The sequence below is a fragment of the Sparus aurata genome, chromosome 16, assembly GCF_900880675.1.
Source record: "Sparus aurata chromosome 16, fSpaAur1.1, whole genome shotgun sequence".
Taxonomy (NCBI): domain Eukaryota; kingdom Metazoa; phylum Chordata; class Actinopteri; order Spariformes; family Sparidae; genus Sparus; species Sparus aurata.
The window spans coordinates 2139150-2157128 of record NC_044202.1 but is presented as its reverse complement, the minus strand read 5'-3'; the positions used below and the strand labels follow the sequence as shown (position 1 = coordinate 2157128).

Genomic DNA, 17979 nt, shown 5'->3' with positions numbered 1-17979 from the left:
CAGAGATAAAGAGCCAAAGGTAGAAACAGATAAAGAGAAAGAGTGACAGGGAGCGCACTCTGATGTGTGTGTGTGTGTGTGTGTGTGTGTGTGTGTGTGTGTGTGTGTGTGTGTGTGTGTGTGTGTGTGTGTGTGTGTTCCTGTATGACTGACAGCCAGATGAATAAAAGCATCATCACACATCAAAACGTTTCCCGCTGTGATGTTTGTGTTTAGACGCCCCACTCAGCGCCGTCAGCAGCGGCTCTCTGTACCGACGCTGTATTAATTTCACTTCTTGCATCAAGGCGACGCGTCTTCAGCGGAACCAGCAGCCGAGCGAGGCAGCGACGCTTTACGAAGAGAGACTGACAGATAAAATGCTGTTTTTTATATCAGACTACATCCTCCCTCCTGTTTGCATGCCTTCATGCTGGGACTACTGTTGCTGTCGATTTGGCTTCCACGCTGAAAATCTTTTGTTAATTCTCCCGTGGAGAAGTCAGAACACGCAACTCCAGCTCTGGTTTTTAAAAACAGCGGTCATGAGCAGTTTAAGGACCCGCAGGACCAGTTTTCCTGTCCAAGAACCGACGTTTATGGCTCCAGAGTTGGCACTGGCTCTGACCGAGCTGCTGAACCGCCTTAGATGAAAAGTTCCAGCTTGGAGGAAGGTCGTTCCCATCAGACATGATCGATTAGACGGAGCTGATTTCTATCTACGTTGCACGGATGCATCTTTTATATGCTTCCTTATTCAGACCGACACTCCTCTCCACTCCTCTCCGTACCTTCTTTAGTGTATGCGGCGTAAACTCCTCTCAGTTTGGGTCGGCTGTTCTGAAGCTCCGTGTCGATCTCGTCCTGGTAGCCTTGGATTTCATCTGTAGAAGATTAAACATCAGAGTTAAACCTCCAGTGCCGACTCCTGGATCAATAATCTTCTACGCAACGCAGAACAGAAGAAATGCGGCCGCTGTTCTCATGTCCCTGAAACGATGGTGTACAATTCATGCCGGGAAAACAAATTATACTTCTTTTGTGTCTTTTTGGTCACAGTCCGTTCCTCTGAACCCTTTAAATTACATCTGCCATAATTACAATACATTATGTGAATACTGTAATATCATATGTGGTTGATTACATGTTGTGCTGAAACTAAATCAGAGACAAAAGACAGGGAGCCGTTTCCTTTCTGTGTAGCGACCACATCCAACACTGCTCTGCTTTCAGTCAAGGTCCACGAAAACAACAAAAGTCTCACCAAACTTTTCTTCTCAGAAGTTGGAATGTGAAACTCCGAAAAACTGAATTCATTTTGCAAAATAAAATTAAAAAACGCAGGAAGCCTGAGAGTGAAGACGTCTTTGATGTGATGGCAAACACACAAGGACGTCTCATTCATACCTTCAACGTCACCCATCTTTTTCTTCAGCTCGATCTCCAGCTAGACGGAGGAAGACAAAAGGACAGAAGATGAATTAAAGACTCCGTCCAAACCGATCAGTGAGTAACAGAGTGAAACGATGACAGAGTAAAACATCTCCGAACAAAAGAAGATCATAACACGAGGACTGTGGGAGGCTGGGTTCCTCTCAGTGGAACATTTTCAAAACACCAGAATTTAATTTGTTTCACAGCGAAACTGAGCGACACATCAGCAGTTACATCTTTGTTTCTGGACTGTGGAGGTTTAAATGATCCTTCTTCACTGTGACATTAAAGGGATATTCCGGTGCAAGTTTAATCCATGGTCTAAATCACCGTGAAACTGTGTTAGACTCCCTCTCCAGAGATCAAGTCAGCAGACCGCTAATTTACGGAGTTTTATCAACCTCAGAAACGACCGCACGACAACAATACACTGCAGTAAATGGATCCAAATATAAACCGCCACCAAAAAGCCACAAATAATGCTCAGAACAGCACCAAACTTCAGCAACAGTACAAATAGGGTCTCAGCACATAGTCCGGGGCATCTAACCTCCGCTAGCTTAGCTGGATTTCTACTGAAAAGCTGACTAAATTTACCACTCTTCTGCAGCAGCTTCCTGTTGACAGGAAATCCCGACGAGTCGATTACCGAGTGCAGTAGAGTTCCGCGGCTCATGGATGAAAATGTATGATTATGACTCCATGGAAAAGCAATCAAAGTTCATATGTGTCTTACCTGCCAGTTTATAACAGTTATTATCGAGAGCGGACAGGGAAAAGAACGGAATTGAGCATTTCTAACCGCAATCGTCGCGTCGGGACTTCCCCGACCCGGAAGCTGATGGAGGAGAGTTGAAATCTGTTTTTAGCTTCACAATAGAAATCCAGCTAAGCTAGCGGAGGTTAGATGCCCCGGACTATGTGCTGAGACCCTATTTGTACTGTTGCTGAAGTTTGGTGCTGTTCTGAGCATTATTTGTGGCTTTTTGGTGGCGGTTTATATTTGGATCCATTTACTGCAGTGTATTGTTGTCGTGCGATCGTTTCTGAGGTTGATAAAACTCCGTAAATTAGCGGTCTGCTAACTTGATCTCTCGAGAGGGAGTCTAACACAGTTTCACAGTGATTTAGACCATGGATTAAATTTACACCGGAATATCCCTTTAACTCCGCTGTAATTCCCTAATTACCATATTGACTTTCTTCTTCCTCAGTCCTGCTGTAAAGCAGGGCGGGTCGCACTCTTGGTCCAGATCCACCTTCATGAACTCTTCGATGGTCAGCTGACTGGTGGGCGTGTCCTCAAACTCAACCAGCCTGACGAAGGAGAAGTTGCAAACCCACGTCAAGTAAAATTCATCTCCACGTCGTCCATTCATCAACGAGTTCAGCTTTCCACTCACCGTTTCCTCAGCGTGCTTTCACACACTTTCACCACGCTGACGATTTCTTTCATGGTGCGGCAGAAGTCGTGCATACGAGCGGCGACGAGAAGAGCTGAGGAGGGGAAAATAAAACCATGTGATGAGATTCAACAGGTTCAAGCAGCCACGCATGATTTATACGCTGACCTGCGTCGTCCCTGAACTTCACTAAACTAAATTATGAAATGTTTTCGCTCCCACGCTAACTTCACTGTGTTTGGCAGAACATCCAACCGGCCTCACAACTCAAGGCCACATACAATAAAACCACTCCAGCCTCCAGGATTTCATTGTATGTGTCTGACATTGAGATTTCTTTTCCTCCGTGTTTTGGAAATAAGAAATGTTGATACACACATAATTATACGACTCGTGTGCACTCCAACGTGGGCTCAGACGTGCCTGAACACACAGATATTGTGGTTTTGTTTCCAGGCGTCTCTGCGTGCGTCTCTTGGAGACTGACGCTGAGTGGACGGGACGGGAGCTCCGACAGTCCGCCCACACACACACAAACCGACTTTTAAAAAGGAGTAACAACAACGCTAATATTATGCAATGAGTTGCAGCGCGAGCCTTGAAGGGGAACAGTTATATAACCGTCATTAGAGTTGCCTCACTCAAGAGCCTGTTAAAAGATAGATGCGGCTACTTGTACATGCACACTTCTAACAGCCTTCAGGACTGAAGTGCTGGCTTTTAGCTCCGCTGAGGACTTTCTCAAACATTTTACTGCTTCCACCTTGGAGCCGCGCAGCTTCAAAGTTGCTGGTTCTCTTCCCTTAATGCAGAGTTAACTTTGTCCTTTAACTCGTTAAAAAAGTGACGCAATTTAAAATAACCCTTCCACCCTGAAGAGCTTTTTGCAGATACGCGTTCCGATTCGTCAACAGCGAGATCCGCATCATATTTGGGAACAAACTTTTCCCCTCCTTCCATCCGACTGTATCCTCTCTCAATGATTTATGATGAGCGATTAATTATTCAGGCAATGCAGCAGAGGAACAGAGAAAGACGAAAATTGAAACCGTGAACGTAAACATGCAGGGCGCAGAGGAAGCCGGTGATTCGATTTCAAGACGTCTGGGCTGGTGATGCGTCAGAGCCGAGCGTATTCAGGTTGACACCAGCTGAGACGCGACGCGGAGGAGAAGCAGCTTTGAGCTCAGCTGTTCCACATAACCTGCACCACAACACTCACACTCACACTAACAGGGTGACGGGCAGGGTGGCAAATCGACGCCGGACACGCTGTGGTGTGGGTTGAGGCAGGTGCTCTCAGGTTCGTCTCTCTGGCAGACGACCAGCCGACAGTCAAAAGGCCAGAATACATTTGTAACCTAGTTGGCAGCGAAAGCAGTGAAAGACGCAGGTGAGTGTCGGGATTCACCTGCCAGCAGACCGGTCGGTGGGCACATCATCCCCGTTTATAACACCCCTCGTCGATGTCTGCGTGTTATATTGATCTGTAAAATCTGATCAAGCTGACGACAGCGTTCCTTTACACTCTGATAACGATCATTCAGGCCATATCTTACAAACTGCTCCTTTAAGTCGACAGAAGCCTCCTCGTCCTGGTTATTAGTGTGTGAGAGACTTTTACACGCTGCGTGTTGCATGTTGGAGAACTACAGAGCGAGAGATAAACCTCTACAGTATTCATTACCGTCTCTTACTCGCGAGCTTCCTGACAAAATGATCCAATTCTTTATTAAAACTCCAGCTGGCAGGACGCCAACAGCTAATTCTGCACTTTGAGCTAACGGGGGGGTTTGCTTGTTTAAAGATTGAACATTTTCCGAGTGTTTCTTTTGAGATTTACGCAGTTGAAGGCACAAAAACAACTTCTCATATTGATCTCCCCCCTGAGCTCACAGTCCTCTGCTTTAATGTTCATATATAGTGCATGAAAAGGCTCTAAAGTTGAGGGTATTCTTTATGTTTTTATCATATTTTGCCTTGTGCAGGTTGTTCCATGTTCCTTTTTACCTGAATCCTCCTCACGTTGATAAAAATCACTATTTGCAAAGTTAAACAAGGCAGTAAAGTCATGAAATCCACTGATATTCATAAAAGTGTGAGTCTATTGTACTGTGAGGTGAGAAAGAGACCTCAGGCTGAGTTTCTGATGCTGATGGTCACCGGGCAGAGTTTCAGGAGTCTCTGAGGTTGAAGGGCACCTTGGTGATTAGATGCCAACCGAACAGTGAGCGTTAATCACTTTCTCTCCTCAGAGGACTGGAAACAGGAATCCTCTGATGACAGGCCGGCTGCCAGCACCACTCACCTGAAATTAAAACAGTCCTCTGCAGCACAGACAGCAGACACGACGCTCACCTGCTCCACAGAGTCCCGACGGCCTTCGTCCCGTGTGCATCCAGTCCCTCTTCATCCTCTGCACCAGTCGCATCGCCGTCATCGACACCTCGTGGTTCTTCTCCCCGAATTCCAACATCTGGGCGAAACGGGGGATGTACAGGCACGGGTCTGCAGACAGAAAAGTGTTTGTGAGCATTTGTTCCTTTAGGTTCTTCGTGCCAAAGAAGGTTCTGTCTGCAGACCTGTTTGATGTGGAAAGTTGGGCCGTGGACCAGAGAAGGAAACGGGTCGGGTTGTTGGACAGAGAACATCTTAATAGAAACCTTCACACTGACAGATGTGGAAAATTTGAGATTTTCCAGTTTGGATTTGTTATCATTTTCCAAACAACCACAGAGAAGCAGTTCATGGTCTCTGAATGTTTTTGTTCTGGATCTTTAAACGTAGTTAGTAGTAGTTTATACTAAATATGTGAAATAAAAATAATCTTGCAGTGTGTTTTCTTGCAGATTGTTTTAAAGATGAACATTCACAGTTATCAAAATTACAGCACGACCAACGTCAGACTTGATGCCGATATTAGGAAGTCAAATTAAACTTAAATACTCCAAGCGTCTTTTTTTTTTATTATATCTGAAAATAAATCTTTTATATTGGTGCATATCAGCCAACTAGTTTAATAATCATTTAACGGTTTTAAGACTCCATTTTCTGGACCAAAGAAGTAATTGATTAACGTCAGACAGCCTGGACGTCAGCTCCTTTTCAATAAGCCCACTGTAATCTGAAGCAACTGCTCAGTTCCTGGTTCTAAGTATCCTGTAATGATCACATTCAGCTTCTGTCTCGTGTGTGTTTTCCTGGAGAGGATAAATCATGGCGGAGAGAGCGTACGAGTCCATCCTGCTATGGATTCATGGACTGATATCAGGTCTGTTCGTCCCTCAACCTGCTGCCAAAACTCTCTCAGGATGACACTTTAACGAGAGCTCTGTCCAATAAACGGGCTGCTTATGTGTCCGTACAGATTTTGTTGGTGAGCTTCGGTTCACCTGCGTCTGAGCCATAAATAAACCGAAGAAAATGCAGTTTTGAAAGCAGATTTAAATCATTAGCACCTGTGTGCTTCCCCAGTAAAACCAGCCTCCTCCCGCTGGCTGCTAATTAGCTCCAGTGGAGAACTTGAGGATTAGCATTTAGCTCGAGTGCACCGAGAAGCAGCCTGTTTCTCATTCAGCGTCTCCGTCCAGATTTTCGCAGCTGGTGAAAGGATTTGAATGGGCAGCCTTCCAATCACAAACCTTTAGCTTCTCAGATGTCTCTGAGAAACTTGTACAGCGCAGCGTATCGTAAACTTTAGGGAAAAATACTTTTGGATTCAGCTGGAGAGAGCAAAACCTTCAGAACCACCTGCCTTTGCCCTGAAACAGCGTGGCAGGTGGCCAGTTTGAGTTTTTATTCTGAAAGTGGTTTTTACCTTGCTGGGAAATCTAATTTAATACCAACATTAGGAGGAATTCTCTTTCCACTGTTAGCCCGGAGACAAAAAGAAGAGTTTCAGGACAGAGGAGTCAAATATCTTTGAAGTCAGTGGCTGCGTTTAAAGAGCGGTCCAGTGGAAAGCTGGTCGAGCCAGCTGGTAATCAGATCCAGGCTGATCCCTCCCCCCCTCCGCACCCTGTAATGATACGTCTGCAGCGCTCGCCATCACCGCTCCGAGCTCCTCCATCTGTAACAGACCGGGCGAGATCTCCGTAGAAAAAAAGAGGCTGTTTAAGGGGGTAAGAAATGCACCTGGAATCCTCTTTCACTGTCGAGAATAATCAATCTGTGATGCTCAAACAGCCCAGGAGTCATTCTGTGATGGAGTGCTGGAGTTTACTTTTTTCGTGTACCCACTTTCCCCTCGACCCGCATCGCCTGCTTCTACTCCTGTTCCCGACATTCCCCAAAATTACTTGGACCACCCCCAGAGAAGGGCCGCGAACTCGCTCCTTTCAATCAAATGTGGGAGCGGAGCGGCATGAATAGCATTAAAGTGTTATCAGTCGGCTGAGGGGGAAGCTGCGCCCTTCCCTCCAGAGCCCAAACTGACTCGGAGCTGCAGAGGATTCTGGTCTATTTTCTGTTACTGCGGGTTTTAAATTTGTCTCTTTGAGGTTCTTCTGTATGATTGTTGATAATCAGAGAAGAAAGTCTCACTCATCCAAACCTGACTGCACACTGACGCTGTTTATGTCACTGTAACATGTAGATATGATGTCGCCTTGTTTGTTTGGTCAGATATATGTCGATATATCGATCCACTGCAAAGTGAAAACGGATCCATATCATCACTTTAAAGACGTGCCATTATATTGAAATTCTAACTGCACATCTGTCACCTCATTCCTAAACATTCACACAGTGTTATTGTCAGCAGCCAATCACAAGATGGTGAGGATATTTACTCCACTTTAAAGACATATTTTGAACTTTGAAGAAAAGATGGGCATCCCACGCAGCAACACGCCAACTCGGGCTCTCGTTACGGCAACATTAGCTGCTCTGCTTCTACAATGTCAGGCTGAAATGGTCTCCAGCCCTGACAAAGAAAAAGTTTAAATAATACCGGTAACTAGTTAGGCTGTGAGTCGAGGAACTGTCTGCTAGCTGTTAGCCACAGGCTAAAGCTAATAATGGTGACAGTTATCGCTGACACAAGTTTGAAATGTTAATTTCTGTTTTTTACTTCTTCTATGGTGAAATAGAAGAAAAACAAAGTGCTGGCAGCTTCTTCTGTGACTGATTGAGTTAAATGGACAGATGTTGTTGTCTCGTATCACAGCAGACTTTGTGATGTATCGATTTTCAAAGAATCTATATCATAATGTGAGAAACCGGTGATTTACAGATCCACACAGATATAACAACGATCCATCACCACAGATGAACACAGATAATCACAATAAGCTGTTTTAGGTTTTTATATTAGACTCCGGTCCATGTTTTAATGACATTTGTGTTCATTTCATGGTTTCACTGAGTTGTTTTCAGTCCGGCTGTCAACTGACGATTGAACAAAAATTAGGAACTAAATCACACTTTTTGAACCGCTTACATAAATTGGGCAATAATGTCATCAGACAGGTTCTGATCTGGTTACCTCGTCTTTTCTCTTTATAAAGATCAGGAAGTGCAGATAAGTCTGCAGGGACTTGACTTGCCTTAAACTAAAGACTCAACCTGACTGACTCAAAGAAAAATAAGTATTTCACCAGAAAGTCCCGACATGGTCAAATGTGACACATAAAACGGGATGTTATTCCCCTTATGGAGGTTGAAATAAGTATTTATGATGTAAAACGACATATGTGCTTATTATTACCATTTAATTAGTTAATAATAAGTAATTTGTTGACTGTTATCATTATTAGTGGGGTGTTTCCTGTAGGAGAGATCATGTACTGAGGGTTGGGACGTGTCAGAGCCTCTCCACCTCGATAATAACACACAAAATAAGATTTTTTTCTCTTTACATGTAAATCACAACTTGACTTGCCCAAGAAAAAAAGACTTGGGACTTGCTTGAGACTTTTTTCTATTGAATTTCATCTTTATTTCACCAGGAGGTCCCAGCATGGTTAAATGTAACACATTAAACATGTTGGTCTCTTTTTGGAGGCTGAAATAAGTATTTAACTATATATGTGCTTATCATTATCATGTAATAAGTTGATAATAAAGAATGTATTGACTGTGGTTTTATTTAATGTGGTGTTTCCTTTACTAGAGAGGTCATGAGGGTTGGAACGTGTCACAGCCTCTCCTGCTCGATAACAACACACAAAATAACATTTTTTTCCCTTATATGTACATCAACTTGACTCTCAAGAAGAAAATGACTTTGGACTTGCCTGAGAGTGTTTTCTTTTGAATTTCAGCAGGAATATCCTTGAGTCTGCACAAAATGGTCAAATACGACATATAAAACATGATTCTACTCCCGTTTTCAAGGCTGAAATAGGTACTTATGATGCAAAATGACATGTGCTTATTATTATCATTTAACAATAAGTAATTTGTTGACTGTGGTTTTAATTAATGGGGCGTTTCCTTTACTAGAGATCATGTGCTGAGGGTTGGGACGCCTTACAGCCTCTCCACCTCAATAATAACACACAAAATAAGATTTTTTTCCCTTTATGTGTAAATCAAAACTTGACCTGCCCAAGAAAAAATGACTTGGGACATGCTTGAGACTATTGAATTTTAGCATGAAGTCCCATTGAGTCAGCACAAAATGACAACATGGTCAAACACAACATAAAAAACATGATTCTACTCCCTTTTTCAAGACTGAAATATGTATTTGTGATGTAAAACAACATATGTGCTTATAATTATCATGTAATAAGTGTTTGGGGATGGAATAAAGCATTAATAATAAAGAATGTATTGATTGTGGTTTTAATCAGTGGGGTGTTTCCTTTAGTAGAGATCATGTTCTGAGGTTTAGGACGTGTCACAGCCTCTCCACCTCGGTAATAACACAGAGAATAAGCTGTAAAAGGCTGCTGACATGAGATCATGGTGTTCCGCTGTATCTTGGACAAAGTGTTGTGTGTTTCGGGGTCATGTCGCGTCGTCGCTGCCGGCCTGCAGGCTCGTATTTAAGCGACCTTCTCTTTAATTGTATTTTTATCCCAGCAGCGCCTCTGATCAGCGGGACGAGGGGGCGGGGCTTCGGCCCGGTGACGCACTCTGCGGAGCTGCTGGGGGAGGCGCCTCTGCTCTCCTGACGTCAGCGCGGGGCGGGGATCTGATTGGTCCTCCGCGAGCCCTGGGCGTCCGAGGAGATCACGACGAGGGGGGAAAAAAACGCAGAGAAAATGAAGCGGACCTTAAAAACTCCTCACAAATGAGTGTGTACCTCGGGTGAGGACGGCCGGAGGAACACGGCAGCTGGATCCGTCTCGGTCGACAGTCGGTCGGGAGAAAAAGGGAGAAGTATCAGAAGGGATTAACGCGGAGGCGGGGTGAAAACAGAGGAAGGACTTGAATACCAGCTGCGACTATCCGGATTACCGACTCGCTGAAAAAGGGAAAACAAGCGGACATTTCTCCGTCCGGAGAGGATGAGCTGACCGCCGGGACACGGAGCAGAAGTGCTTGCGGTCGAAGTTGGACGCCGGACGGATATTTACATGTTGTCGTGTAAACTTCGCCGTCGATGTCGTTTTAAATCTCCCTGATTAACGGCTGATTCCTGCGCGGGCGACCGGCCGTCAGTTAGTTCGTTTTCAGCGCGCGCGACAGATTCAGTTCGCCGGATACCGACGACCGAAGACGACCGCTCGCTCGTGCCGATGCCAACGGCAGACTGCAGGTTGCTCCATCATGGCCGGATCATGAGGTGTCTGACTTATCTACTCCTTCTCCCAGAAACGCTGAAAAAGTCCAAGAAGGTCGGCAAGCTCCCGGGCAGGCTGCCGGTATGTTATGAGATCCTGACTCTGTCCCTGTCGAGCAAGAAGCAGCAGCAGCAGCAGAAGAGGAGGAAGGAGGAGGAGGAGGAGGAGAAGATGGCTGCGGAGTTGTACCCCGCCGCCAACACCAACAACACCAACCTGTCCAACGGCACCACGGTGGCGGACACCGAGAAGACCAAGGAGGTGCAGGTGAGCCAGGCCAGCAGCAGCAGCGCGGCGACCACCCCGACCACCCAGCAGAACATCAACAACAACAACGTCGATCCGCCCAGCTGGCAGTGCAGCCACCCCACACTGAGAGAGAGGTAACACCGCTGCCCAACTCATGGAAACACCGCTAATATCTGCACATTCATGACCATAAAGCACATTAAGATCATTGTGAAGTAGTGACAGGGCGCCATGGCCACTCTGACTGCCTGTGTTAGCGTGATAGTGATTAAAAAAGAGATTAAAAAGCACCATAAGGTCACTAAACTCTGTATTTAGTAGCCTCACTCATTAATGGAGCTTTAGTTTGGAGGAAAGTACTCCTGCAGTAGCTACTCTGTTAGTTACACTACTCTTAACCCATTAGTGACCATCTGTGTAGCATTTCAAAGAGGAAAAAACTGCAGAAAATGTCAAGATTCAAGTCTGATTTGACATATTTATGATGCCTAAATGCTAAACTTAAGTTGATTTTCTCATAAAAATGCAGAAAATCAGAAAGAAGTTCAGCAAAAATGTCATTTCGCATGTTTTGTGTTTGGCTCAGTCAGTATTTAAAGTGCTGTAAACGACAGATGATTCATATGCATGCAATTAAAACATTTAGTGGCTCCAGTTCCTAAAATAGTTTTTTAAAATCTTCTTGGACAGTAAACTGGAGCTTGTCAGGGGCTTTCCTCACAATCTGCACATGATTAATCGAGATAACAATCAGCAGATTAATTGAAAAAGCAGCAAGAATGAGCTGCAGCGCTGCTTCTGCTGCTGCATCCTCCTCAAACCCGTGAAAACACCCAGTGTCTCCGGGCAAACAGAGAGAGTGTGGGAGGACTTCATGTTATACAATACTTGATTGAGGCTTATTCATGAAACCTGCTCTGCTTTTAGGAACGCCTTGATGTTTAACAATGAGCTGATGGCCGACGTCCACTTCATTGTTGGCCCCACGGGGGGATCGCAGAAGGTTCCAGCACACAAGGTAAAGAGATTTCACCACGGTATTCTGACTTCTCTCACTGTCTGTCTGTTGGATTACAGAAGTTTTGTCTGCAGCTACTGAAAATAACTACTTGTGCTCTTTTATCGAACTTAGCAACGACTGTGTGATTCTGCCTGCATGTGTTCTGACGCATCTGTCTCCTCCCTCCCTCCCTCCCAGTATGTGCTGGCCGTGGGAAGCTCCGTCTTCTGTGCCATGTTTTACGGCGATCTGGCGGAGGAGGAGTCTGAGATCCATATCCCAGATGTGGAACCTGCTGCTTTTCTAATTCTGCTGAAGTAAGCCACTCGCCATCCCTCACACACAGCCAACCAGAAGGAGAGATGACAAGCGCAGTCAGTGTCACTTCAAAGCATATTATTACTCATCCAAAGCTAAGCGGAGGCGAATGCCAAAAGGCTGCGAGCGCCAGAGAGCAGTGGCAGCAGCACAGCACTCTGTAATTGCTGGTTTTCTCAGCACTCTTTGTCCAACTAGAAACATTTTTTCCCCCTTTTCTTCATCCACAGCCTGACAATTTTCTTAGAGGGGAATACAGTACGTACAGACTAGCAGTTATAAATAACTGGCTTTAGTTGCTCGTGCCAGCCCCATGGACTGCTGCGTGCTGGGCTCTTTGTGGAGAGGGCATGATGTGTTAAGCACACAATCCTCTTTAGGAGAAAAAAGATTATCATTTTTTTCCATTTTGCTCCTTTGTGGGTATTTGATGCAGTGGGCACGAGAGAGGCGAGTGCTTCCTAGAGTTCATCTTGTCGTGTGATGTATTGTTAAAGAAGATGTCGCTCTGTTGACGTGAGTTAGTTTGTTGTTCTGGCGGCTCCATGACAATCAGTGCCGTACCACCAACCTAATCAGGCTGAGATCTCTCAATTCATCTTCAGTCCTTGAACATACTTTTCTTTTAATTTAACGACTGCTCCTGTACAAATCTCCTTGTTAAAAGTTCCTTACGGTGCATTTAAATTGCAGCAGCTAACAGGTTATTTCCCTTCTCGCAGGTACATGTACAGCGATGAGATCGACCTGGAGGCTGACACGGTGCTGGCCACCCTGTATGCCGCCAAGAAGTACATTGTTCCTGCACTGGCCAAAGCCTGCGTCACCTTCCTGGAAACGAGTCTGGAGGCCAAGAACGCCTGCGTGCTGCTCTCCCAGAGCCGCCTGTTCGAGGAGCCCGAGCTGACGCAGCGCTGCTGGGAGGTGATCGACGCTCAGGCCGAGCTCTCGCTCTGCTCCGAGGGCTTCTGTGAGATCGACGTGCAGACGCTGGAGATCATCCTGCAGAGGGAGACCCTCAACACCAAGGAGGTGGTGGTGTTTGAGGCCGTAATGAACTGGGCCACAGCGGAGTGCAAGAGACAAGGTCTGGGTTCGACGACTCGTAATAAAAGAGAGGTGCTGGGAAAGGCGCTGTTCTTGGTGCGCATCCCCACCATGAGCCTGGAGGAGTTTGCCAACGGCGCGGCGCAATGTGATATCCTGACACTGGAGGAGACGCACAATGTGTTTCTGTGGTACACAGCGGCTAAAAAGCCCAAACTGGACTTCCCTTTGTCTGCCAGGAAGGGTCTGGCGCCTCAGAGGTGCCACCGCTTCCAGTCCTCGGCCTACCGGAGCAATCAGTGGCGCTACCGCGGCCGGTGCGACAGCATTCAGTTCGCGGTGGACAAGAGGATCTTTATCGCCGGTCTGGGGCTGTACGGGTCGAGCGGCGGCAAAGCCGAGTACAGCGTCAAAATCGAACTGAAGAGACAGGGAGTGACGCTGGCACAGAACCTGACAAAGTTTGTGTCGGACGGCTCGAGCAGTACGTTCCCGGTGTGGTTCGAGCATCCTGTTCAGGTGGAACAGGACGCGTTCTACACGGTGAGCGCCGTGCTGGACGGAAATGAACTGAGCTATTTTGGCCAGGAGGGCATGACGGAGGTGCAGTGTGGGAAGGTGACATTTCAATTCCAGTGCTCCTCCGACAGCACCAACGGGACCGGAGTACAGGGAGGACAGATCCCAGAGCTGGTGTTCTATGCATAAGCTGCTCTGGACTGCTGATGGGAATTCGGCTCATCGTCGCCTCCCAGCCTTCAAAGTAATGTAGCATTAAAGACACTCGACTAATGTCACACTAAATGGCCTGGTTAGTTCTTTGAGAGACTATTTTAAAAAGCCAAGGAGCTGTTGTTTTATCTTATTTAATTTAATGTTATTTTTTTATTTAAGTGCTGGGTTAACGTTATTCGCTCTGATGCCTGTGTTCGACGGCTGCGGCTGCTGTAGAAACAACATTAATACAGTGATTTGTGGTTATGTAATCAAGCTGAGCTCCACAACTGGAACAAGTAGGGACTGCTTCAAATTGTGTAATTGCAAGTCTATATACGATGTTGTTACTATAGTCCGAGCAGCATTATTACACGAGGAGCAAACTTTATGTAGTGTTATGATTCTAAATGCAAAAAAAAGTAGAAATCTTGTCAAACAGAGTTGTTTTGCACTTCAGAGGACGGCCTCAGAAACGTTGTGTCTTTTGTAAAACTGTCAACAGCTTGATGCTGTTAGAGATGACCAGATGTGTTCTGTACAAGAATGCCTATACACCTGATGATAAAACATAAAGGTTATAATGTGATTGAAGCCACAGATGTCATGTTATTATGGTGCGGGGTGAGGGAGACGGGGATTAGAGGGGCTGCAGCGCCCTCTGGTTACTGCAGGGTGAACTGCAGCCCGGTTCTATGAGAACAGGAGGTTCTTCAGGCCACAGATGAGTTATTTAACGGACCTCCAAGAGTCGTGGGAGCCCAAAGTGTCTGTGTAACTCCTTTCTTCTCGCAAAGATGAAAGTAGCAACTGTCCTTTTAATCATAATCCTTAAATACTGAAGATGTGCTGATCCAGACCTGATGGTTATTATGGTTTTGTTCACTAATACAGCTGAACAGAAAACACAGAAAACTAGATTAGAACTCCGGGTTTGGTCTTAATCCTGACAATGTAAGTGTGCTCAACTTTAAATATACTCCTGGGAAAGTTATGTTAACCACAAAATCCCATAATATGAGACATGAAACGATCCCATCATCATATTTGTTTGTGTCCTGGCGCCAAAATGAACCGATGATCTGGGTAAATAAAAAGTGACTGTATGCGTCGCTTGCTGTGGGTTTAAAGGAATTCTGTAACTTAATGTTTTGCAGCTTGATTTAGATGAAGGCTTTGATAGAATATTTGGTTTAGGTACCTTTAAACTGCTTCACTTTGACTCCTAAAAGCTGTCTGAGCTGTTAAACATCTATAAAATGTTGACCAGTGTTTCCTCAAATGTATTGTTTTGTCCACAACCAAAAGATATTCAGTTTACCATGAAAGAAAACAGAAAATATTCACATTTAAGATGCTGGAATCAGAGAATTTAGACTTTTTTCATAACGAAATGACTCAAACTGAACAATCTATCAGAAAAGTTGGTCATCACTTTAAAAGTCAAAAGACAACTAATTGATGAACTGTTGCAGCTCTCACACTATTTACTCTATAAAGTAAATATTGGTTAATCTTTGAGAGCTTAATTCAACACAGAGTTGCAGAGCGAGCCCAGTAGAAAGAGGTGGAGGGAGGTGAAGTGTGTACCTATAGCTGGGGCGTTGATGCACAGTTCTCGGGCCAGAACGAGGAAGGTTTTTCCCAGCACGTAGACGTTCACCTGTGGAGGAGAGGAGTCATTAAAAACAAAGAGTAAAGCGTGTCAGAGATAAACCGACAGTTCTGATTTCGGTGTTTTCACGATCCTGAACGTCCTCAGTTGACCCGACACAGCTCAGCTGGGATGCGACTGGAGACGACTGGGGTGTTGGGGAGAAATAAACAGGCTGCTGGGATATGAAATAAGGCTGTTGCGTCACCGTCAGGTTAAGTGTTCTGGTTATATAATCGACCCGAAGGTTACAGCAGAACGTGTCACATCAATATATGTGATTAAAAGCTCAACGCGCGGTGGTTAGACGTGATTTTTCTCTCAGCTAACAGCCGTCTGCTCATCTCTGATCAACATATCCGTCAGATCGATTCCCTTTTTATTCAACACCTTCACTCAGTTATTAGTCTGATTTTTGGAAACATTTCTCTCTCTGTGCTCCAGGACCTGATGGTGCAGTTAAACCGGGCTGTGTTGCTGCAGGATGTTTGAGGGGTGGAGGCGGGTGTTGGTGGTGGTGGTGTGTGTGGAGGCGAGTGTGTCATCATGCTGGCACCTCCCCTCACAGATGTTTCATTGTGTTTTACCCACAACACCTCCAGAAGGCTCGGCAGTAAATTCAGTCAATCCCCGCCGCGCCCCCGCTCCTTCTGAAAGGACCTGATGATGAATAACAAAGCCACAGGGCTGCACATCTATCATCCACTACAACTGTTACAAACATCGCAGCCCAGAATCAAGTTGTGGAGGCATCGGGGCTGAAAGCTGAAGCAGACGGCAGTGAAAGCTGCAGGATTCAGGTCATGAACTCGGGTCAGATCTCTGTCATTCCTTCAGACCTCCAGAGCCGGAGGGTGAGGGGGCGACAGACAGACGGACTCTCGCTCTCAGACCCCTCCGGAGTCGGGCAGAGACGCAGATGCTGCTCTGCTATTCTGGGAAGCGGATTCCACAGAAAACTCTGTACACAGAGGCGGAAATGGAGGAGGAGGAGGAAGTGGAACAAGCAGGACGGAGTGATTACAGCTCAGACAAGGATGTGGGACGTCACTCAAGAAACTCAGGAACAAAAAACAACACTAAGTATTTTAAAGCTGCAATAATCAACAGTTTTATATCCATCAAATGATTATAAGTAATGGGAAAGTTGTGGGTCGTCGTGGATCAGCTTACTCTGCAGTTCCCCTCTGCTGACAGCCCAGACACACGGAGCAAACATCGAAGAACGAGCAGCAACAAAGGCCAACTGTAGACCGCCCATAAGACACCAAAAGCCGCCTGTGAGGTCGGCTATAAGACGACAAAGGTTGTCTGTAAGGTCGGTTATAAGGCAACAAAAGCTGACAGACTGTTGTGGCGCCTCATGTCACCTGTGTCTTCTAAAAAATCTGCACTTGAACACAACAGAGAGACGAGTTCTGCGCCTACATGAGAGGAAACACCTCTCCATACCAGCAGGTGACTGTAGGTGGATTCATCACTTAAAAAGGGAAAGTTGACGTGTTTTTTCAACATAACTCTCGCTAATTTAGCCATTTCGAATCAAAAACATGATTACAATTTCTCTCTCTGATGGGCAGCGTTGGCTGAAAAGTAGCCAACAAGGTAACGAAGCAGACATCCACGTCTATAACTGCTAATATCAGCATCAGATCTTCTTCCTGCCTTCCACACTTTCCTCTTTTCTCTGCCTGCAGTGCAGCTGAACACTTGCAGGCTTGTTGACAGCAGCTGTTTGGTCCCGTCAGGAATCCTTTAATTGAAATTTCTCCTCCTTGAACCGTCTGCGGCTGCGTCCACCTGTTGAGACTCGGCCGTGAAGTATCGAGTAACCTCGCCGTGTTTCTGATCGCTCCGAGTTGACCCTCGACCCGGAAAGTTTCACTTAGCGCTGCGGCGGAGCGCCGAGGGGATTATATTGCTCTCAGGTTCTCGATTTCGCCCCTCAAACACCTCGACTGCCGTCGGTTCAAAGTGCTGATTAAATTTAATTTGAAGACTTGAGCTCAGAGTTCAGTCACCAGATTCTTAAACCGTGTTCGGACCAGAGAGGAAAGTTTTCACACGTGTCAAATTCAGCAATTTCTGAATGATTAAACTCATAAAAATACAAGACGAGTGAATCTGAGACGTTATGTAAAGATATACATGTTAGTAATAAAGATGGATTATCAGCAGTTCTGCAGCTCGTCTTTGTGTCTGAAATCACTTCAATCTTTTATAATCTTTTCACTCTCAGTGGAGCAATCTGAGTTCTTATTCCACTCCTTAATGAAAACACTGTACGCACACATCAAGTCATCTCCAGACATCTGGCACAAGTCCTCAGATTTATGACTCAATCTGACTCGAGTCCTCCGACAGACAGATAAAAAGACACTCTGCTCTGGAAAGATGAAAATTAGCTGTCTGTGCTAACTTTGCCTCATCTACAGTTGTTTTTATGTT

At 45.6% G+C, this 17979-nt stretch overlaps 2 protein-coding genes across 2 annotated transcripts in view; one reads left to right on the top strand and one right to left on the bottom strand.

The window, feature by feature from the left end:
- brf1a (BRF1 general transcription factor IIIB subunit a) overlaps positions 1 to 17979 on the bottom strand; it is a 94368-nt gene that overhangs the window by 61643 nt on the left and 14746 nt on the right. The window contains exons 6-11 of the mRNA XM_030443622.1: positions 15468 to 15540; positions 5175 to 5324; positions 2817 to 2910; positions 2604 to 2730; positions 1387 to 1426; positions 771 to 863 (exon numbers count right to left, since the gene is read on the bottom strand). Of these exons, the coding sequence (XP_030299482.1) occupies positions 771 to 863; positions 1387 to 1426; positions 2604 to 2730; positions 2817 to 2910; positions 5175 to 5324; positions 15468 to 15540 (577 nt within the window). The remainder of the gene's footprint in view (positions 1 to 770; positions 864 to 1386; positions 1427 to 2603; positions 2731 to 2816; positions 2911 to 5174; positions 5325 to 15467; positions 15541 to 17979) is intronic.
- On the top strand, positions 9976 to 14471 carry LOC115597580 (BTB/POZ domain-containing protein 6-B). Its single transcript, XM_030443625.1, has 4 exons — positions 9976 to 10932; positions 11726 to 11816; positions 11997 to 12115; positions 12839 to 14471. The coding sequence occupies exons 1-4, from the start codon at positions 10505 to 10507 to the stop codon at positions 13869 to 13871; spliced, it is 1671 nt and encodes a 556-aa protein (XP_030299485.1). The 5' UTR covers positions 9976 to 10504; the 3' UTR covers positions 13872 to 14471.